This window comes from Gordionus sp. m RMFG-2023, chromosome 4 (assembly GCF_954871325.1).
Source record: "Gordionus sp. m RMFG-2023 chromosome 4, tfGorSpeb1-WG-v2, whole genome shotgun sequence".
Lineage (NCBI taxonomy): Eukaryota > Metazoa > Nematomorpha > Gordioida > Chordodea > Parachordodidae > Gordionus > Gordionus sp. m RMFG-2023.
Window position 1 is genome coordinate 25726562 of NC_088778.1, and position 24124 is coordinate 25750685.

At 27.9% G+C, this 24124-nt stretch overlaps 2 protein-coding genes across 2 annotated transcripts in view; both read right to left on the reverse strand.

The window, feature by feature from the left end:
* The window catches only part of LOC135928762 (guanine nucleotide exchange factor subunit RIC1-like), a 28567-nt gene extending 21026 nt beyond the window's left edge, over positions 1 to 7541 (reverse strand). The window contains exons 1-10 of the mRNA XM_065465226.1: positions 7409 to 7541; positions 7257 to 7364; positions 7128 to 7210; positions 6989 to 7087; positions 6806 to 6945; positions 4486 to 4607; positions 4334 to 4428; positions 3328 to 3470; positions 1788 to 1980; positions 798 to 1215 (exon numbers count right to left, since the gene is read on the reverse strand). Of these exons, the coding sequence (XP_065321298.1) occupies positions 798 to 1215; positions 1788 to 1980; positions 3328 to 3470; positions 4334 to 4428; positions 4486 to 4607; positions 6806 to 6945; positions 6989 to 7087; positions 7128 to 7210; positions 7257 to 7364; positions 7409 to 7540 (1533 nt within the window). The 5' untranslated portion in view covers position 7541. The remainder of the gene's footprint in view (positions 1 to 797; positions 1216 to 1787; positions 1981 to 3327; positions 3471 to 4333; positions 4429 to 4485; positions 4608 to 6805; positions 6946 to 6988; positions 7088 to 7127; positions 7211 to 7256; positions 7365 to 7408) is intronic.
* A 7261-nt stretch (positions 7542 to 14802) lies between these two features.
* On the reverse strand, positions 14803 to 16574 carry LOC135928350 (uncharacterized). Its single transcript, XM_065464797.1, has 3 exons — positions 16362 to 16574; positions 15237 to 15366; positions 14803 to 15126 (listed from the first exon to the last, which is right to left on the reverse strand). Exons 1-3 carry the CDS (start codon positions 16483 to 16485, stop codon positions 15018 to 15020), a joined length of 363 nt encoding a protein of 120 aa, XP_065320869.1. The 5' UTR covers positions 16486 to 16574; the 3' UTR covers positions 14803 to 15017.
* Positions 16575 to 24124: the final 7550 nt, after the last annotated feature.

Consider the following 24124-nt stretch of genomic DNA (forward strand, 5'->3'; position numbering starts at 1 on the left):
CTAAATAAATATATATATCTTTTAAAGGGCAATCTGCGATTTTTTTTTGTATATGAATAATTGCTAAAATAAGATTCAGTGTAAAAAATTTTGAAATTTTTAATATTTCATGCAAAAAATAATAACTTTACGTGTTAACTTAACGAAAAACAGACTACTTCCAAGGCCCGGCTTAACGAGCCATAAAATGATATAATTTTAAAATTTCAGGGTAAGTCCTGGGTCTGATCAATTTTTTAAAAAAATAAATAAAATAAAATTAACCAAGTGGAAAAAAAAAATTATTATGAACATTTTACATTAATTTACATTTTCAACAATATACAACCTACTTTATAAAACATGGACAAGGTAACATGATAATTTTTATCACTAGTTTTAAAATCTGGGCGGGGTTAAGGATAAAAAATCTGGAGAGGGCCCTTAAAATTTTACGTCTACAGAATTTTGATACTAGGACACCAATATTTTAAATAGATAATATATCAATACAAATACTAGCAACTATCGAGATATAATCCATATTTTGTCGATTAGTGTTGTTAAACGGCTCGATTTGAGCCGATTTTTTTAAAACGGCTAACTCTTCGATTCGAAAAGATATAACGCAAGCGTGATGATTTTGCTCATAGATGACATAAAGGTTTGGACATCTATTAGCGAAATCTTAAATCCAAGGCAATATTTTTCTGACTAAAATCTTGATTTAAGCCGTTTTTAAAAATCATCGAGCCATTTAACAACACTATTGTCGATTTTAGAAAAATTATGAAAAATAATTTAATTTAAAAAAAAACCTGAATCTGTACCAAATCCCTGATATTGGAAAAATATTCGCCGTGGCATTCATTGACTCCGTTATAAATTTTGTCCTTGACTTTAAAGATACGCTCTTTGAATTTGTTCACATTGTAGAAAAGAGGGGACCCGATGTAAAGGCAACTCTCGCTTTGTAAAACTATGACGTGTTTGCGACTATGGGAAGAGGATGGATTGTGAATGCATATGGATTTGAGTAATTCAAACTTTTTGATGACCGATTTTGCTCTTGGCGTGATTATTTCTGCGGTATTCTTAGGCGTTTTGAGGGCGTTATCGAATGAATCAGAAAAGTTTTTCGTATTTGAAGGGAAAGGCGAGGACATCAAAACCCATAAACTGTAATCTTGAAGTCCTAAAGTGTGGCAGATCAAGGATGGATTGGATGATAGAAAGCTAAAAAAAAATAGGAAAATTAGATATTATTATTTATTTGTTATTACAAAATAAAATATAACTCTAAATTTTTTCAATATATATAGTATATTATGATTTCAAGTTTTAATGTGTATACTTTTTTCATTAACCAAAAATTAATTAATCAATAAAGTGATATTTTATTATCCCTTAATTCCTGCCCCCCCCCAAACTTTTCTATCATTTACCCGATCATACATTTGTTGGTTAGGTTACTTAAGTATTCTAGGTGGTGGGGGGGGGGGGTCCTTTTCTACGTTTATACCTCCAAATTATACAAACCTTGGTATTTCTTTTCAATTAAATCCTGATTTTTTTCAATATGACTAACCTAGTGTACCATTATTTAGAGTGAAGGTCAGCCAGAACTGGTTCAGATCACTCTATCCGGACCGATTTTGGCAGATAAATTAAATAGTTTCCATTCGGTCCCTAAATTTATTATCTCATTATTTTAACATCAATGAGAATAATATGGAGACATTTAAATCATTATAAAATAACCATAATAAATCAAGAGATTTTTTTTTTTAAAAAAAAGTTCAACATACCCTGTACTATCCGTCCCTTCGTCAGTCATATTTGGGATTCCGAATAAGTAATAACCGAAAACCGAAAAGGCCTTTATATAATTGTTGGCGTGTTGCACGAACAGGACCAGGCCATCCTCCGTGAATGTCAATTTTAGGTCCGTACTAAATTGGTATTGTGTGGATTGCTTAGGCGATTTGAACTGGCGATCCTCTTAATTAATATATTAAATTTACATTGAAACATTCTTCTTTATATATATCAGGAGATCTGCAGAGCCCGAATTTGAAAATATGATAATTTATTTTTGCTTGGATTTTTAAAAATTTTGAATAATTTTGGATGTGTTTTACAATTATTTTAAAGAAGAACCCGAAAATATGGCAATAAATGAATATTAAACGGTCCTCCATAATATGGTTTTCCAACTAATTAATTGGTATAATAGATATTTTTAAATGGCTTATTTTTTCTTTTAAATTGAAGGGCCCTTTGGTCCGATCAAAGTCTAGCCATGTTCAGCCGACAATTATGATTTTAAAACGAACCATGCCTAAAAAATAAATTACAAACCCGGGTTGGGTCGATTTATTAATTTTTTTTTAGAATTTATAACAATTAACGAGTTGAAAAATAACTTGATAGATCATTTAAAGCATTCATTCGATTTTTATATCTTTTGCAACCATCTTGTAATATGCAAAGCGTAAAATATATCAAAAATCCGACATGGTCTGAGCTGATTACTCATTTTATAAATCTGCAGAACCCGGATCGCCCGGTCTGCCGGGCATTTCTAAAAATTATAATGAGCATGGCAATTCGAACATAAAATTAACGGGCCGGGGACAGACAATTCATACATAAAAAATTGATCTAGGTCGTTAATATTGGATTCTCCGTAAAATTAAAATGGGCCAACTCCGGGAATTAAAATTTTGATATAATATTTTGAATTTCAATCTATTATTTTGATTAATACTATTTAAAAATACATTTACAATATATATGCTTATTTCTATATATATTTAAGAGCTGTCTAACTAAAGTAGAAAATCTATAAATAAAATAGTAAATTCATGAAAAATTACACCCATATTTATGATATGAATTACAAATACCATTGACTAATTTATAAAAAAAATAGATAGCCATTGAGGAGTAGAGATAAAGAGTCTTAATGAATATTGGGAAAAATTAGATGTCGTCGGAAAATTAGTTTCGAGGCCTTGAATGGCCGAAATAGCCTGGGCGAGTATCCCTGGCTCATATCTAACCTCAGTTTAACTATATAAAATAAAAATTCATTTAAACAAACAGCTATGAATTTTTAACAACTTAAATATGCCTCAATCCTTAAAAATATTATTTTGAATTTGGTAAAAAAAAACAAGAAAAAAAGAAATAATAACTTTTAAAATTATTAAACCCTGCATTCCTAGTTAAAGCGAATTCGCGGCGAAGCAAACAAAATATGATGTATTTTTCTATTCTCCACCATGAATTCGCGTTAACTATAAATGAGGGGTAACTATTAATCTCAATCTCAGGTTGATTTACCTATATATTCGAATGCCGCCATATTATGATATAATATATCTGTGATTGAATAATCAAAAGATTTAAAAGGTTTCAATGCGTGTGACCCTATGCTGTTTTTGTCAGCGTCCAAAGATTCGTAAGTAAAAAGATGGATGGCCTGCCTAATTTTGTAAAAAAAAATTAATTAATTTATGAATGCAAAATTATATAGTTCCAATAATTAAAAAATTCCTATGTCTGAAAAATTACACCTTCCCCCCGCCCCCTCACTCCTCCATTATAAAATTTATATATTAAACTAATATGATTTTATTATCCTGAGAGCAGCGTCCACATGAGAGAAAGGATTAAGAGCTATTTCTAATTTTCATTCAAGGATGGTTGGCTAATGTAAATATAGACAATATTCGTAGATTAAAGGGCAATATAATTGGCAAAAGGATCCTAATTTATTGATAGATATCTTATTTAGATTTCAATATTGAATTAGATTAATATTCACCTCAAAGATAATATTTTCATAGTTTGACTTTATTCATGCTCGGGACTATTGGTTAATTAACAACCAGTCGATTATCCCCTATCCAATGTTTATTTGTTATTCCAATTCTAAATTATGATGCCTCAAATAATTTTGTTTATGATTTTGTTAGACGGAGGTCATAAATAGTTAATAAATTATTTAGGATAATATTTATATAAAAAATATCGCGGGTAACAGTAGGATAGTGGTAGGCTTTTGATAGGGGTTTGACTCCAAGTTTTTCTGTAAATAGACGCTGCTTGAGCGTCCTCATAGCGAAATTTTATAGTTATGGCGCTGATAGGTTTAAAAGATAATGTTCCTTAAAATATTTTTTGTCTATATTAACTCTGCATTCAAAGTAGCGAGAATTAGTGGCGAAGTATATAAAAAAGAATGTAAACATATTATATTTATATCATAGTATACTTCACCGCGAATTCGCACTTAACTGAGAATGCAGGGTAAAACGTGTTTAAAATAAATTTAAAAAATAGTTACGATTTAGTTCCAAAGGCAATGAGCATTAGGCGAGGATTTAAACAACAGCTGACCGCGTTTTTAATATTTTGCGCAAAATACCATTTTATATCTTCCTACATTTATATTTAAAACAAAATTTAAATTATCAATTAAGGTATATTATAAGTAACCGTAGAAAATCGATCCTGAGAATGCGGAATATACCCGGACCTTCCGTCAGACAATACAATGGCGAATCCTAACATTATCCACGAATGATCAATATCAATGACGTAGAGATCAGTTTTACTTTCTATACAAATTATTTAAATCTTTATAAATGGCGGATTTAATTAAGCGGAGAAGAGGGGGGGGGGGGGGTTTGGTCCCTCTTCCTCTTGAGAAAATGTAGTTTATCTTTAAAGTATAATATTAATTTTTTATATATACACAAAAATTTTATTTATTATATACTAAATATACTTTTATAAGTACTATTTAAAATCAAAACTATTATTTTAATTTTTTGTTTTACAAATATACCAACCCCGTCCGTACTAGCCTCTGCAAAAATTGTTGGGGGAGGGCTAAAATCAAAGGAGGATAATAAGTACCTTGCCAAAAGTTATATATATCTCCCTGTGATCGGCAATAATACTGAATTCAATGATCTCTACCTTCTAAATCATATTAGAATGACGGATTAAAAAGCAAGTTTACAAATAATTTTTGAAAGCACGGCAGGCTTATGACGTTTATTTAATATTTATATTGTATAATAAGCTCAAGCATGGTGGAAAACCTATATTACAGAAAAAAAGTGCTAAATCAAGATTTTAGCCAAAATAAAATTGCCTCCTTGAGATTTGGCCAAAAAAGGGACAAGCCATTCCGCCATCTATATACCAAAATCTCGAGGTGTATGTAATAATTATTTGGCGAAAATTTTGAGGCTTTTGACAACACTAAGTGAATTATTCAAAAATGTTTATTGGAATCGGAGGGCTTCTAATAAAACAGTCCAAAGGGTCTGGCTTTCGTATTACATTTTTTTTTACATTTAAGTACCGCGGCTCAAATCTGTTTTAAACACTGAAAATTATCTGCATCCATTTTAATTCGTCCATGTTCTTTGGTTTATTTGGGGTTTTCATGCCCATGTCAACAAAGGCCTTTTCATTAAAAATGGCAGATTAAAGGTATTAAATGCACATTATAAAATGAACAAATAAAAATGAATTTTCTATTGTGAGTATTAATAAAATGATTCTTTTTGGGGAATCAATTCCATTCGGGAAGAGTAATACTACTAATGAATGATTATTTTTGGTCAATGGATTTTCCACGCATCTCAAATCTCTTGCAAATTCAAGCCTATATTTTGCTGAGGTTTGAATATTCTTAGATTTATATATGATATCACGATTAGTTTCAATCAATATTAGAAATTCCTGTCATAGGGATCTAATCTTTGTGAAATATGAGGATTTGAATTTTTTGATGCAACGAACTTTCAATTTATCCAAAATATTTGTAAATTTAGATGGAGATCTATTTGATTCACAAATTTAGGGTGGTGTTCTTTTGATTTGCATACCATGTATTTACCAAAATATTTTAATGATGTAATTAATTTATTTTACCATTAATATATTAGAACATTTAAGCCCTCACATTATTATCTCAATATCAAATTTATCAGTTAAAAGAAACAAAATTTTTATATCATTTACCTAAAAGGTAAAAACTTATAGTAAATAATGTTTTAAATTTTTTTATGAATAATCAATAAAATTGGAATGCTATATCTTCCTTTATAATGAAGAATCTCAGCATTATTCTCTCTCTGCTTGAAGAGAATGAAATTGAGATTCAAAATCTAAAATAAAATAATATAGTATTTTTCATAATCTCTAATATCTTTAAATGTTGTAAATATTACTAATAAATATATTTATAACATCATATTTTAAAAAAATAACAGCTTAGATTAAATGCACAGTAATATAAATTTCCCATATCCTTTCTCAGAATTATAAATTGTTTAGATAAAAATAATATTAATAAATTGTTTCCCTTTATATTTATAATCTAATAGAATTGTGCATAACTTTGTCAAATCAATCAAAATATGTTATCAACAAAGATTACCTAAAATACTCACTTTATTGAGATGACTGTCATTAATCTTATTAATAGTGTAGAAGTGAAGTATTTATTTTCAACACTGTAAAGATTAAAGAGTTCTAAGAAGCACTAATTGAAACTTGGTCTGACATTTAGTGCTCAGAAAAATAATCCTTGGATATTATTTTCACTATTATTTCAATTCTCATCAAAAAAATGTGTAATGTGTTTATTTATATCTAACCTCAGCCCCCCCCCCACCTCCTTTTCCAAAAATTATATGGCATATGCACCTATATTTTATGAGGGTATCATATATTATTAAGCATAACAGAGTTATATTAAAATTAATTTTAAAATATTTTGCTAATGTCATAATAATACTTTCACGATTATGGATAAGTTCATTGATATTAAATTTAAAGGAAACTGTAACTGATGAGGAATTAAATGATGGCCATTCATAAAATTGTAGATATCCATCAATTGTAGCCACAATTATCTGATCAAAATAATCATTTAAGCTTTTTATAATAAATTGTATAAGATTTCATTAAAATAATCTACGATGTTATTTGTTGATCTATAAAAGTAAAATTTGGAAGGGAAAACAAAGATATTTGAGGTAGATTTGACATAATAAAACCATGTCTAATTGCATTATCACTATCAAATTTTGTAAATAATTATATTAGATTATATAAACCTTCTGGATTTAAGAGCAAAAAAGTTTTGTATATTTTCATAATTTGCCTGAACACTAAAAAATAGAATATATCCATGATTTGACTAGTAAAATAGTGGTATAATTAATTTTTCACATATTAAAATTTACCAATGTTATTATATGCTTTGATCCTTTTTGCCATAAAAATGATTTAAAATGCCCATATAATCTTAATGAATCTTTATCTAAATAAAAATTAACCAATTCTACAAATGGCTATATAAATAAATTTTATGACAATTTAAGAACAAATTATTTACATCAGAAAAATAAATATGAATAGATCTTAAGGTGATACAACACAATAACGTCTTTTCATCATTAAATCCTATTTTTATTGGGTCTAAATGAGGAAAATCGTAATCAATCTCTAATCCATTTATAAAATGCATATTGTTTCGCAATTTTTGAACGAAATTAATAACCGAACTCTAAGCCCTTTAAAAGGTTTGTTTTTTTAATTATATGAACTATAAGGCTCAGTGAGGCATCTGCCAACAATTAGCCAACTAAACTCATTAAACTACTTAACGTTCTTTAAATTTGATTAAATTTATTAAAAATAACATTAAAAATTAATTTTCATATTATTCATCCCACAATGTGTTTAAAAGATATTTCTGATGTCCTTATCAATATTTTATAGTTTTCTGTAAAATATATAATTCGCTGTATTGGTAAAAATTACTTGATTGTCATATGATAATTAATAAAATTAGATATACTGTAAATCTACGACATATAATATCCCACTGTTTGTATTGTGCTTTAATTTTTTTTATTTAATTTATGATATAATTTTATCAATAGTTTTATAATTATATTTTAATTTTATTAAGATAAATAAATTAATATTACTCACTTTGTAAAAAATTATATTTGATATATTATATTATTTAGTAATTTTATAGATCTATTATTAATAATTATAATACATTTCACTTTAGTCTTATCTTTGGCTTATATTCCATTTATTAAAAAACATTTTTGGTTCACTTTTTATATATATAAATGTTTTTTTCTAAAAATGTATAAATTATGATGAATAGTTTTATAAAAAAATATCAACTTTTACATTCTTTCTTTCAAATTATTGTTTAAGATATATGCACACATTTTTGAGGATCAGGGAGGGGGGAGGACTAAGGGTGTATTTATAAAAAGCGATAAATATCTAAAGGGGGGGGGGTTTCCCTTGCCCTTCTCCCCTTGGCTACGCCTATGATTCACATAATGATAAATAAGACATTTTTTCAAGGAGCAAACTACAAAAACTCCTATGGATGTAAACTTTAATTAATGAATCTCTATTAGTAGTATGTAAATAACTTGTTGAGGAGGAGTTAATTTAACAATAATATTTTGACTTCCCAACCAGGATAATATTTCAAACTATGTTTTTTTAAAATATACTCGGGCCGAGCTGGTCTTAAAATTTTTTTATGAAATATCCGAGCCAGTCCTAAACATGGAAGAGCCAAACATTTTTAATTGCCATTGTTATCTATAAAAATTAAAAATAAATAAAACATATTTAAAAAATTAACCACCGTCGGAAATTTTCAAAGCAGGGGCGGGCCATTAATTGGTATATTTGCAGGTCACTGATAGGGATAAAGTAAGAAATCTAATTTCTCATTGCAAGAATAAACAATTTTGCAAGGATTGCATTGGCAAAATGCAATTTTGGAAATAAGAATCAAATGGACGAATCTATATCAGAGCCGAGAACCCAAACCTTGAATCTTTCATTCTCGAAAAAGGCTTATGCCTCACTAAATAAAAAATCAAATTTTTGTGAAAATTTTTATCGAAAAATTAATAAAGATGAACACAATCCCGACTTCTGGGAGGAAATAATAGTTCAATATATCCGGTCATATACATTGGTTATTGTTTAGAGTATTCCAACAACACAAGTACATTATATAAATCGAAAATTTATAAAACTAGTAGATAGCAAAAATGACGGGGAATGAGAATTTTTTTCTTATATTTATGCTAGATGTTACCTGTTATTTGAAAAATATCCAATTTTATTCTTTTTACCTCCTCCCCCTTCAGGCCAGGTTCAATCCATTAAAACTAAGACTAAATACAATGGTTTGAGTAAGAATAAAATTAAAGCTTTTAATTGATAATACCAATATGTCAAATTTACTGATCATTTTATACATAATATTTAATATTAAAAAAAATTCCCAGGTAAAGTACAAAGTCATAATAACTTTGAAAAATTCATCCAAGCTGAATGAAAGATCATAATAATTTTGGTAGTTGACAGATTTTCATGGGCCTTGGTTTTTTGATCAGTTCGAGCCCAGGTCTGCAAAATAACTTATTTTAGGCCAATGTCTGACCCATAGTTAATAATAAAAAAAATTATCAAATGTCCAAGCTCATAATTTTCCCCAAGCCTAGCCCAATATAATTTATAAAAATATTTTTCAAGCCCAGATTTTATGTTTGTTTATAGATATATTCTTAAATATTATTTTATATTTATTTGTGCGCAAAAGTCATGCGAATGAAACAAAATAAGATATGGGTGATTTATTTTGTGAACATTTATAGAAATGGCCCCAAAAATAAATAATTTAAATTGGAGGAAAAGGAAGAATAAAACTATTTACATTCCTACGTTACGTTTAAATTTATCTGTTTTCAGATATAATATTTTAACCTAGATAAGTATTTCCTTATTAAGTTTAGAATTTTCTATTTTAAGATAAGAGTGCACTCTTTATTCATTTCCTTCGTTCATTTCCTTTGGAGATTGTATTGGAAGATAAGGTTGAGAAAAAGCAACATTTATTATTTAAATTCCTCAGTAGTATAAAAGTCTATGTAGCCGTAAATGAATCCATTGTGTTAATTAAAAACATACAGCATCCTAAATTGTATCATTATTAGTCATCAATTTATTAATTTTAGTTACACAACAGTTTGGCTTAATTTTAATAATTCATAATCTAATTTATGAGATAGATGAGACATTCAGTCTAGTTTAACACAATTTAATAAACTTATTCAAATATTTAAAATTTTTAAACCAGGAAAATGTGATGAGATATTCAGTTTAATTTAACACAATTTAATAGACTTATTCAAATATTTAAAATTTCCAAAACAGGGAAATGTGATTGAATAAGGCAATTTATATCAAGTAGTTGCTTGAAATTCTGTGATATTTAGTGATACTTAGTGAAAGTATGTGTTAAAGAGTAACCCAGTTTACATTGGTCATAATGTTTTTGAACCACATAAGATCAACCAGCATTCAAATTTCCTATTTTTTAATTAACACTTTCTTGATTAAATTTACACAACGCCTTAACTTAATTAAAGATTCTTATTCTAAATTTATAAAGTAGATAAAACATTTAGTATAATTAACTTAATTTAATATTCTTATTTAAATATTTAAACTTCAGAAAACAAACAGATATAAGTGAATAAGGCAATTATAAGGATTAGTTGCCTGAAGATTTACAATATACTTGTATGATCCATAGCCTTCAGCCTGTTCATTTGGAGAATTTTTTTAAATTACTGGCACTCCGATTTCAGGAATTCAAGGAAAATGATTAACTTGTTGAACCATCATCCAAGCATTATTATTTATAAATTTCTATCCATTTTTGCAAAATCAAATGTGATAAATCGCTAAAAGTAATAATCGCTAAAAATAATAAAAAATATAATCTATTTAAAAATAAATTAAGACTGTTGGTAGGATCATCCGTTTGTTTAAAATAAATAAATAAAATCAACAAATAAAAAATATAAAAATAAATACGTACCGATGACAACGTAGCGATGACATGACGTCACGATTACGTAGTGAGGACATCGGAAAATTATAATATAGATATAGATAATGAAGATAATATATACATTAATTATATCCTTTTTATAACCTTCAATTAATAATTTTTATTCTATGCAACAAAAAATAGGGGTCAGGCGAGTAACCAATGAGGAGGGGGGAAGGCCCCCCCATTGCAAATTTGACTCTTTTCATAAATATCATTTTAAGCTAATAAAAGTTTTACCCCCCCCCCCCCCCAATAAAACAACAAATTTTTTAAGATGCTATAAAAAATATAAAATTTCTGGAACTATGCCCAAGATAGGCCAAAATAATAAACAAAAATTTTTTGATGATGATGAAGAAAATAAAATTGTTGATTACCTTATTACCAGTAGTAAGACCTTCTATGGATTATCCGTTAAAAAGGTATTAAAAAAATTATAATATTATTATTTAAATATTTATACATTAGATAAAGATTCAAGCTTATTATCATGCAATTCAATTAAACAAAAAAATACCAAATCATACAATTAATAAAATGGCTGGTAGACAGTATATGAACTTTTAAAAAAATTTTATAATAATGGCATAGATTCGTGGATGCGAAATCATCGTGATCTCTTTTTCCCTTTATGATATTCCCTCTATTATAAAGGATATTTTACCTTTGGCAGCCTCCTCAAGAAATATTCAAAAGGGATTTGAATCTTGTGGAATATACCCATAAATGAAAATATTTATCAGGAGGAGGATTTTATTCCTTCATCAAATTCGTTTTTATGAGGAGAAAGTCTTGGAAACCATCTTTCAGATTCCTCAGTTATGTCTATTCCTAGCTCATCAATCGATTCTCTTCCCAAAATTTTTCCTTCTATTCCTAGCCCCTCATTTACTTCTATTAATCTTCCTATCCCTTCAAACATTAATCTCCCAGGCCCATCATCTATACCGATCTCTATTTCTCATAATTCGCAAAATAAAGTAATAAGAAAAAAAAAGGCCGCGATCTTGACCTCATCCTTATTCAAGAGGGAAGTTCTTTTAAAAGAGAAGAATAAAAAACCAAAAAAAAATATTGTTAAAAAATTAATCAAAGATGTATGTATTATTTGTTAACAGGATTATAAAAATTTCCATAATTTTGAACATTGGTTTCAATGTAGAGTATGTAAAGGTTGGGCGCATGGATCCTGTGCCAAAAAAGATTGTTATTGTATTTGTTATAATTGTAAATAGAACATTATATAAATAAAGAATTATAGTTATATATTAAAATCTAAAAAAAATTTTTTTGTCTCATAGGAAGCCTAATAAACCACTTGATTCGACTAGCCCCATCGATAAACCGACTAACCACGGGTTTGGGGCTACTAGGTTCAAAAAATGACTTTTACTAAAACTTTTTTAGAGAAAAAAATATTCGATATTTAAAAAATATAACAGCATATATTAATAGATAGATGTTTAAGGTATCGATTGGTATTTTATAAGATTCTATATGATAATTATTTTCGGAGCTATGATGATTTTGACAAAAATTGCGCCGACTAGACCTGGTCTCCCCTATTTGAATATCAATTTTCCAACATAAAACTTATTTTTTATAAAAAAATTAATTAAAATTTCCTTTCCTTGAGTTAACATTATTCAAAAATATTAATAAAATGGATAAATTTTAAGTCAAAATTGAAATCAAACGGTAATTTATATTATTATATATAGTTATTTTATTAAATTCGAAATTATTAGTGAGTTAGAATTAATAAATATTTTAAATAATATTTTAATTATTAATAAATATCTATAATTTTTTAAATATTTTTCATTTTTACTTCCATTTGTAGAACAGAAGAAATAGAAATACAAAAGTTAAATAAAGCTGAGCATGGAAAAAAATAATGTGTCGTAAGAAGCGATATCATTATTGAATTCAATTGATCAATCAGAGTTTATCATTGCTGCTAGTTGCATCAATAAATTATTTTCCTATAGCTCACTACTTTGTAGAAATTTACAAAAACCCAAATTTAGATAGTTCAGGTTATTGATTTGGCGGAAAATATATATGAACAGGTAGATACGAATAAATGTAGATGAATATTTTCATAATATTTATCTAGACGTTGAATCGAAGGCTAAATTTTATGATATAACACTAATTAAACCTCATCTAGCACCTAGGCAATTATTGAGATGTAAAATAAATATTGGCTCAACTGAATATTATGAATATTATAAAATATCCATTTTCATCCCATTCTTAGATACATTTTATCGCAAATAAAAGTACGGTTTTAGATAAAAAACAAGTCTTTAGCAATCTTCACCTAAAGATCCTTCTTCGTTTTCTAATGCCACTATTGGTAAAATAAAATATTTAGCATAATTTTATTCCTATGATATTGATACTGAAATAAATTTAATCAGTGAATTCGAATTGTGGTATAAATATTTACTACGTTTAGCTATTTTACCTGAGCAAGCTATTGATGGGCTCAATCGGTGTAATGGCTCAATTTCCTAATATTTTGAAATTATTTTATATTCTTGCATTTGCCTATTATAACATGTACGAATGAAAGGACTTTTTCCAACTTGAGAAGGTTGAAAACATATTTACGAAGTACTAATTCCGAATCTCGGCTAAATGGGTTAGCTCTGTTAAATATCCACAGAGATTTGGTTCTCTAACGACAAAAAATTCTTGATGAATTGGCAACATTCCCACGAAAATTAAAAATCACATTATTATAGTATTTAATGAAATTTGTATAATATTGTATTTGATAAGAAGTTAAAAAAAACTTGTTTTTTAAATTATTTTCCAGTCAATATTTTATACACATTACTATTAGTATTTTCAATAAAAAAATTATATTCTACTTATATTGTCTGAGAATTTAAGCTGAGGTTAGTTTTTAAAGCAAATTTTATAAAAATGACATCAAACTTTATTTCAACTTTACATTTAAAAAACTTTATTAAAACCTAACTTAAAATAATAAAAAATAGGCTTTTAATATCCATATGCACAAATTAGTAAATAATAGTTAAAAATATAATTATTATTAAATTATGAATAATTTATTAGAATAGCTAAAACATAAGACCTGGCCGAAAGCCAGATAAGGGGGGGGGGGGGGGTTGGGGGCGAAGTCCCCAAAAATTTTTTTCCCACCCATAAGAAAATCCTGGATAGGCCACATAGGGGTTAATATTTATATTAGATAAGGATAAATAGTAATTTTATTGTATATCCAACTAACTACTTTCGGAAAATCTGACAGGTACTTAGCTTAGAGCCGTGTAGAATAAATTATTAAGTCCCCCCCCCCCATTACTAAACATTTAAAAAATTTATAAAAATTGGTGTCCGGTGTCTTTTTGTCAAGGGCGTTTTTGAATGTCTCCATTTGTCCTGAGGTATTCTTGTCTGGGTTCATATGTCCGGGATTTAGCCAAAACAAACATATTGTGAATTAGGCATGCGCAAAATTTAGGTTAAATAACATATACCTTCATTTTGTATATTGGGTTTAATTTAATGTGTAACTTAAATTTTATTTATCATTACTTATTTTTTTTTAAGGTATCACTATTCCCTGAAATAACACCAACCAAACTCTTCCAATTAAATTACATTATTGATCACGTCTTCCTCGAATTCTTTTACGTGATGCCATATTTTTTAGATGTTTTTTCGCTTATCTTTAATAAAATAATTATTTTTGGCCACGAAAGAAGAAAGAAGGAAAGCGAAATAAAATCAATAAAAATAAAAAATAAAGTCAACATTTTCAAATTTATTCAATTTTTTTTATAATATAATATAAATATATTGATAAATTTATCACCATTTATTACAATTTTAGAATCACCATTTAATTATTTTATAAATCTAAAATTTATTATGATCACTAATTTTTAATATTTTCGGAATTTTTCAAACCCTCCCCCCCCTTCCAGAAAAATAGATTAATAATAATATTTATATAAATCTAAATAATTTGTTGCCATAATTCGTAAAATTTTGTGGGAAATTATACAAAATTTTAAATGGTATTATTATTTGATGGCATGATGCGGCAGGGGCGTGGACAACAATCTGGATATAAAGCTGTATCGTCAACAGTAAAACAGGATGATGAAAAACTTGCACACCTTAAAATATAAAAATTTTATAAAAAAGAATATACATATAAGAGAAAAAATATTTCTTCCTTCCTTCCTCCCCCTTCCTGACAAATATTAAAAAATTTTGCGATATATACGTGTGGCATTCCATAGTCATTTCAAGACCTCTCAAAGAGCACATACATTTCATACACGGTTGAGCAGATTTCCATACTTCACCAGGGCTTAAATATAAAGTTGAGTTTGGGAAATTCTTTGAACATTCACCTAAATAAAACATGAATATTCATTTTGAAATATTGAGAAAGTTGTTATGGCAAATCCTATGGATTTTACTACCGGATGGGGGGGGGGGGGGTGGTTTATGATACAAGATCACCATGGAAATTTGAAGAGGATAGGTAGTTGTGAAGACTCTATTGTCATTTGAATAAAATAAATTTTTATATTAAGGACGAGGCGCTTCCATGGACACCAAACTTTTTTGACCCAATAGTAGAAGAGTCCGTAGTAAAATGTTTAGTGTATTCAAAAATTTTAAACAATAGCTAAATAGAAGAAATTATAAATAAATGTGTAGCCCAATCCTACACCTACAAAATAATAAAGAGTGAAATTACTTTAGTGATTAATGATATGAAATGTGACATTATCTTTTTCCTCACACTCTGCATAAAATGGCTAAACAAAGACCAGGGTAAAGGAAAGTTAAAAAATACTGAAAGCTAAGAATTTTTGCTGATCTCAGATTATTTTTAAAAATCATAGAAGATTTTGCTAAGTATTTAAATTTTTTTTTTTAATCAATTTTCCGAGTTATTAAGACATAGAGTAATATTTTAAAACTCAAAAAATCAATGCACTTAAAAATAAAAGAAATAGTAAAGTTTACTGTGCGATTTATTATATTTTCTGTGAAATTCAATTCTGAGAAAATTAAAATTTTTACTTAGCAAAATCATCTTTTTGGAATTCAGTAAAAATTACTTTAAGTAGTTTTAATTCTGAGTAATTAAGGGGAAAAAAGTAATCTTCAAAGCGGAAAAGATTTAGTATATCCAAAAAACTTCAAATTATTTGTTTTTTAGAAAATTAGAAGTAAATTATATCTTTAGCAACAAAATCTATCTAAAATTAGCAAAATAAAAATATCTAAAATAAATTTAAAAATTTATTGATGGTTTTTTAAAATAGCAATTTTTTACATCTAGAAAAAAGGGCATTATATCAAAAAAATTTAGTATATATATATTTCGGCTTACTAGTATTAAAAGATGTTTCACTGGAGATGCCTCCATGAACATTATGTGATGACCATATTATGACACATACCAATAAGAAACTCACGACTAGAAGAGATTGAATATTCTTTAATTGAGACATCATTGATTTAAATTATTTTATTATATATAATTAATTAAAAAATCTAACAGGTTAAAAATCTTTTTAATTTTACAATTATGTTTTAAAAAAATATATAATTAAAAAGTTATTTTTTAAATTTAAAAAATTATTAACCTTTTAATTTGGCAATTATGCAAAAAATTTAATTTTTAAATTTAATAAAATTTTATTTCAAAAAATTATCTATTTTTTAATATTTCGACAACAAATTTTATTTATTTATAAGAATAAACAATGATGTTGGTAGTCATAATGACAGCAACAGGCGTAGCCAGGAATTTTTCTATTTTATATAGGAATGATTTTTTGGAACATTAAAAATTTATTAGAATTCATTATATAAAATTTATTATAACCAATCATATTTATAAAAAGACAATTTATAACACAAATAGTAAAGCGAATATATAATATAACTATATAAACCGCTATATAAAGTAAATCACAATAAAATATAGAATTAAACATTATCATATGTTTAAAAAGTTAATTAAAATATCCTTCATAAAAGGAAATTTAATTTTTTATACTATTGCGTCAATTTTTCAATAGGTTGTTCTATGGGATTAAATCTCTTATACGAAAATTAATTTTTTATACTAAGATATAATTTCTAAAATATTAAAATTGCGCTAAATATTTTTTTTTATTAACAAAAAAATTTAATATAGCCTCAGACAAATTCTAGATAATATAATATTTGTAAATTATATTTAGCCATTTGATAAATCACAAATCGTTCATTGATTTGAGTCAAAAATGTATTAAAAGTGATAAAAAGGGTCATTTTGTAGTAATCCTCAATTAAGTATATGTTAATATTAGAATGATTTGAGTCAAAGCATGAGAATCTCAAAATCATATAAATTCGTTTTTGCGAATTTTTGTTAAATAATTTATTTAAATTATATGCATAGGCGATAAAATTGAAGAGTTTTTATAACGTTTTAACAAATTTTTAGTTATTTTTTTTTTTTTAATTTATGGATTATATATATTTTTTTTCTTTTATTTTTTTGATAATTTAATTTTTATACTTTTTATTTTTTATTATAAATTTTTTTGGGAAATCATAATTTTAATGATAATAATCTTTTAAAACAGTAATTTTCTTTTTCTTATTATATAACAATCAAAAACAATGTGTAAAAAAAAGTAAAATAACAAAATATCGCCTCAGAGCATTAATAATATAAACTTTTAATTAAACATTATAATATTGAAAATATCGCCTCAGAATATGAAAAATATAAACATTTAAATATAATTTATCACAACATTTTCAATGAATGATTAAAGGACCATTTGTTACATTGGTACCGGATTAAATTTGAACTTAAAAAGAGGATCTTTAAAACTTCATTATGCAATTCAAATGCTATCAGGGGAACAAAGAGTTGTAATATCAGGTTCTCCTATTATGCTTAAAACAATCGAATGCAGAAATTTCAAAATAATGTAAGAATATAGCAAAGAATTATAAGTTAGATATAGTCGTATTGGTTATATTTTAAAGTGATTTTAGAAAATAAAAGTCAATACTTGGTTAAAATATAGAAAAAGAAAGATGGAGATTTATAATATAAAGAAATTAATAACGATTAAGGAGAAAAAGTTAGAAGTAAATTACTACAAAATTTTTATCGCCGAGGTGGCCTAATGGGTTAGATGTATGCTTGGAAACAGAAGGACGCTGGTTCAATCCTGGTAAGTAGAAAAATGACTGATGTGTTAAGACATATGGTAAGATGAATTTCAGAGCTTAGAGATGACACCCCGGTCACCGACAGGCCTGGACAGCCGGGTGCTAAGGATACCTGTTCAATAAACAAAATGAAGGAAACAAATGGAAATATAAATATGAAAGCTAGGGCGTTCCCTCCAAGCGAGGCGCAGGGTGTAGACCTCCATCCTGTGAAAAGTAAAGTAAAGCAAAGAAGACAAGATTAGCAAGTTTGAATATTGGGACGCTTAAAGGTAAGACGAGAGAATTGGCATCAATGTTGAACAAGAGAAAAGTTGATATAGCATGCATACAAGAGACGAAATGGAAGGGACAGAAGACTTTGATGATTGGAGATGGGTATAAATTGTACTATAATGGAATTGTTAGCAATAGGAACGGTGTCGGCATCATCCTCAGTCAAGATATAACCTCCTCAGTAGTAGAAGTCAACGGGATCTCTGATAGACTAATGAAGATAAAACTCTGCATTGGTCAATCAATACTACACATCCTTTCAGTATATGCTCCTCAAACGGGTTGAAAGGAAGAAGAGAAAGATGACTTTAGAGCTATCCTTGATGAAGCTGTAATGGAAATCCCTAAGGATGACCTAGTCATAATTGGTGGTGACTTAAATGCGCATGTGGGGAAAGCAAGAGATAGCTACAAAAGGCATCATGGTGGCTTTGGATATGGAGAAAGAAATGATGAAGGAGAGCATATACTGAAATTTGCGCAAGCCTTCGACCTTGCCCTAACCAAAACCTATTATAGAAAAAAAAACAGTCATCTAATAACATACGAAAGTGGTACAAGGAAAACACACATAGATTACATGCTAATCTCTCGCAGAAGATTAAAAGATGTAATAGACTGCAAAGCTAATAGTCATGGATTTACACATCTCAAATAAATCCACTCAAAACAAGATAAAACTGGAACCATGCATAAAATGGGGCAAATTAAAAACAATGACAGATAACTTTGCAATCAATGCAAACATTGAAACAATAGATTCCTCACAAGTCAGTGAAAAAATGTGGACAGACCTTTCATCCAGATTAATAGACACTGCCAAATCGACACTAGGCTTGACAAGGGGAGATAATAAATCATACAAGGAACTATGGTGGTGGAATGAAGAGGTACAAACCACGATAGAGGAGAAAAAAGCCCTTTATAAAATATTGTACAAATCCAAAAACCCAGATGACAAGACAAGATACAAAAAATCCAAGAGATTAGCTACAAAGGCGGTGGCTAGGGCCAAATCTATGGCATACAATGACATGTATGAAGAACTACATACCAAAGAAGGGCAAAATAAAATATACAGATTAGCCATACAGCGAGAAAAGAATTCTAAGGATATAAACGGAGCTCCGAAAGTAATCAAGAATAAAGATTGAAAATTGATAATAAAGGAAAAGGAAATAATGAATAGATGGAAAGAATATTTTCAGGAGCTTCTCAACTTTAATCCCCACATACTACATCTAGACGAACACTCCCCATGTCAAAACCTTGTACCTATAACAGAACAAGAAATAATCACATGCCTCAAGCATATGAAAAACAACAAAGCTAGGGGTCCAGACAATATTCTTATAGAAAGCCTTAAAGCACTAGGAGATGATGGAATACATCTCCTCACAAATCTGTACAATAAAATACTTGGACCAAAAATGGAGGCAGAGCTATCTAGTTCCTATCTTCAAAAATAAAGGGATCCACACAATTGTCAAAATTACAGGGGCATAAAACTAATGTCACACTGTCTAAAACTATACGAAAAAATAAAAGAAAAAAGATTAAGAGACATAATCGAAATAGGAGAGACTCAGTTTGGCTCTATGCCTGGAAGATCAACAACTAATGCTATCCACACAATTAAGCAAATGAGTGAAAAATACAGGGAAAAGAACTAAAAGCTACACATGGTCTTTCTCGATATAGAAAAGGCCTTCGATAGAATCCCAAATAAACTTATTACGCCATAAAAAGGTTCTCGAAAAATATATAAGAATAATACAGAATATGTATATGGGCCATACAACAATGGTCCGTAGCACAACAGGTACTTCAGCAGGCTTCACAATAGCCGAAGGAATTCATCAAGGGTCGGCTCTCAGCCCACTTCTCTTCATTACAATAATAGATGTATTAGCACAGTCTATACCTCAAACAGTCCCGTGGAATATGATATTTGCAGATGATATTGTGATACTTGCCGAATCCAAGGATGAAATGAAAGAAAGATTAATGAGTTGGATATATATCCTAGAAAAGCACGGACTAAAATTTAGAGAAAGACGGAGTATATGGTGATAGGAGGAGATGAAACAGAGAGTATTGATATAAATGAATGGCAGATATAGGCAATTGAAAGCTGCAAATATTTGGGCTCCACTATACAAACAAACGGCACAATAGAAAAAGAGATAAAGAGTAAAATTAATCAAGGGTGGTTAAAGTGGAGATCTTTATCTGGAGTGCTATTTGACAAAAGAATCTGACACAAATTAAAGGGAAAAATTTACAGTTCCATAGTACAACCAACTATTCTATATAGTTCGGAAACATGGCCAACCAAAGAATCAGACGAGAGAAGTCTACAAACTATGGAGATGAATGCTGAAGATGATTGCTGGGGTAACAAGAAAGGATAAAGTGCGCAGTACAAGAATACTAAGTAGTTTAAAGGTAGTGCCCATTAAGACTAAGTTAATGGTAAACAGACTTAGGTGGTATGGGCACACAATGAAAAGGCCTATGAACTACATAGGAAATAAGGTTGAGAGTTTGGAAGTGATGGGCAAACGTAAAAGAAGAAGGCCAAAACTTCAATGGGGGCATAAAGTTAGAGCCAATATAAAGAAGTATAAATTAGATAAAAGAGATTGTATGAATAACATAAAGTGGAGAGAGATGTTGAAGCAGCTTACCAGAAAAAGTGAAAGCTAAAGAGAAAAAAAAATACTACAAAATTTTTGAAAACCTTTAATCTAGCTCATTTTCTCGGACTAATTTATGAAAATATTGATAAGTTTAAGATATAAAATTGTGCAGCAATATGAAGGATTTTCTAAGATAAAAAACAATGTGTTAGGTCATCATTCATAGCAGTTAAGATATAAAGAAGTTTGTGTTATAGTTGTTAAAAGGGACAAATCATTATATTTTTGTTACAGAGAAGTTAATAATAAACTTAGAAACCATAGATTTCAATTCGGAATCATTCTTTTTGTTCCTGATAATGTAATCGGCAAGGGGTCATCGTAGTATTCGGGGAAAGTAATCCTTTTGAATCGGATAAATTGAGTCTTGCGCCATTGTTTTTATACTCGTCTGTTCATGAATAGGAGGTTTACTGTTTTGGATATAGCGATTTTTTCCAGATTCCAGTTGCTATATTTCATTTTTAGTTGAGGATAGGTATCAGAATTTATTGCAGAACCATTTTTTCGATTGGGTAAAGAATTAATTGTTATAACGTAAAATATTTTGAGAATAAGATGGTTCTTCCTGCGAGGAAAAATCTAAAATTGATATATAATAAACAATATGATGTTAAATGTTACAAACCTCAAGATGTAGAAAGATATAAAATACGGGAGATAAATTATTCATTATAACTAAGTTAAGAAAAGTTTTAAAAAAAATTTTAAAGAAAAAAAAGGAAAATTGTTTTAAATTTTTTTATAAGTTTAAATTTTTTTATAAATTTCAAATGTGCTATTTTAATTATTTTTGCAAACAAAATACTTTTATCTGGATGGGTTTTAATTTAATCGTCAACATGTTTCAATAAATCATCACAATAATAATCAAATAATTGGTTAAAAGTTATTATAATTTAAAATATTAGAAAAATAAGATTAGAGACTGGGACAAATATTTTGTTAAAAAATATGTTGATGTTGTAAATAAATTCTTTTTAAAGATTTACATTGAACTTTTATTTAAGGGATGCAAAAACATCAACTATCTGATATGTAAAAAAGATAATAAGTTGATAATATTTAGTAAAATATTAGGTTGTTCATTAAATAAAATCTTTGGAAAGATAAATGGCTTTCATTATTTGAAAAATTATGCCGCAATCGAGCTCAATTTGAGATGCTAATTTTATTTTTGGACATATAAGATTTGAGATCAATTATGCTTAATATAATAATAGAAGAAGGATAAACAAGCAAAAAAATTGAATTACCGAAGAAGAAATTATAAAGACAATTTTAAATTGTTTAAATTAAGTTTCAGATATAAGAAAATAGAAAACTAAGAGATTCAATTACCATAGAGGTAGTTAAAAGATTCAATCAGAATGAAGAAATGGTTTAATTTTTGAATGATTATATTGAGTTGAGATAATGAAGAAATACTGGCTTATTACACGGCACTTTTATCCGGTCGAAAACCAAATTTATTTAAATAGTTTACGTTTTATATGCTCTTAGTGTCACTTTGCTTTGTAAATTTTATAACCAAGTAAAATATTAAAATATTTTTAAATAATTTTAAACTAAATAAGGCTAATCAAATTTATACAAATAATTTTGAAGTAAATTATCTTATTAATTTGTTGATTGTTGATACAATAATTAACGTCTTTATAAAAATCTTTATTACAATATTCAAAAATAAATGTTAAATATGCAACAAACTCAAATTTGACAATTATTTTTCAACAAATCCAATCTTAAAAAGTAGTATTAGTCATGATTGTTCTGACTCTAATACCGTTCATAGTTCATACAGTAATTTATCAATGGAAAATAAAAATACTTATGACAATTTACCAATAAAATTTGCACTGAAAAACAGGGTGTTATTTTTTGATAAAAACTAAACTTCTTCAAACATTTTAAAAATGCTTAGAAATTGGGAGGGGTTGGATTTTAATATTTTATATCATAAGGTTTTCGATTTTATTATGGGAATGGGCTTAGAGTGGGTAGAGAGGGGGTAGAGTTTGGGTATGGTTTAAATTAGATTAAATTTATATATTTTATTAATATATTACATAATATCATTTATTCATTTTATTTTCAGATCGTAGTTTTTGTTACTCTTTGATATGTAATTTAATATTTGTTCTATCTAATTTTATAGATTTTTTCAAATCTAGCATGATGTGTGCTATTCAGCCATGGTATTCATACTACTCGGGTTTGTCCTCAAGATCTGTTCTACTCTGTGTTAGGCTCAATTACTCCAATCTCTTCTGTTCTTCATACTTTGCTCGGTGTGGTGTGATCTTGACGCTCAACTTTTTTGCTTTACTCTTTTCTGCACTGTACTGTTAGGATCAATTTTGTTCTGTACAATTTAATTTCTAAGCTCTGTTCTGCACCTTTCTGTTCCATGTCATTCGTATTCCTTTCTACACTTAGTTTGCCTACTATGGTGTTTATTTATCCGGTTGTGTGTTAATATTTATTCGGTTGTATGTTAATATTTATCTTTCTTTTTATTAGCTTTATTCTATCTCTTTATCATTCTATTCTTATAAACATTTCTTTCCTCTACTGTCAGTTTTACATTCCTCTTCTGGTTTGTTCTTTGTTGTTAAGTTTTCTCTCATACTTTTTATTCTCGTTATTACAATCTATATATAGTCTGTTTTCTTTTATTTTCTATTTTTCTCTCTTCAATGTTTTTCTTCTGTTTTGTTCATTTCTGCTCTATTTTGATCTGCTTTGCTTGCCAAATCAAATCATTCCTGCTTTAGCAATATGCCACTAGTCAAGTTTACAATACCTAGTTCTAATTTAGGCTTATTTTTTGAAGAAATTTTTCTGATACATTATTTTCTTATTATATATTATTATAAATATTAACATATCTATCCGGGTTAGATGTGTTCAACTCTGTTTATAGGACTCAGTTCTA

Excerpts from the sequence above, each read along its gene's own strand:
- LOC135928350 (XM_065464797.1), bottom strand. The coding sequence starts at position 16,485 with ATGATGTCTCAATTAAAGAATATTCAATCTCTTCTAGTCGTGAGTTTC. Across the intron at positions 15,367-16,361 it reads TGAAACATCTTTTAATACTA|GTGAATGTTCAAAGAATTTC; the intron begins GTAAGCCGAAAT and ends TGTTTTATTTAG. Across the intron at positions 15,127-15,236 it reads ATGACTATGGAATGCCACAC|GTGTGCAAGTTTTTCATCAT; the intron begins GTATATATCGCA and ends TTATATTTTAAG.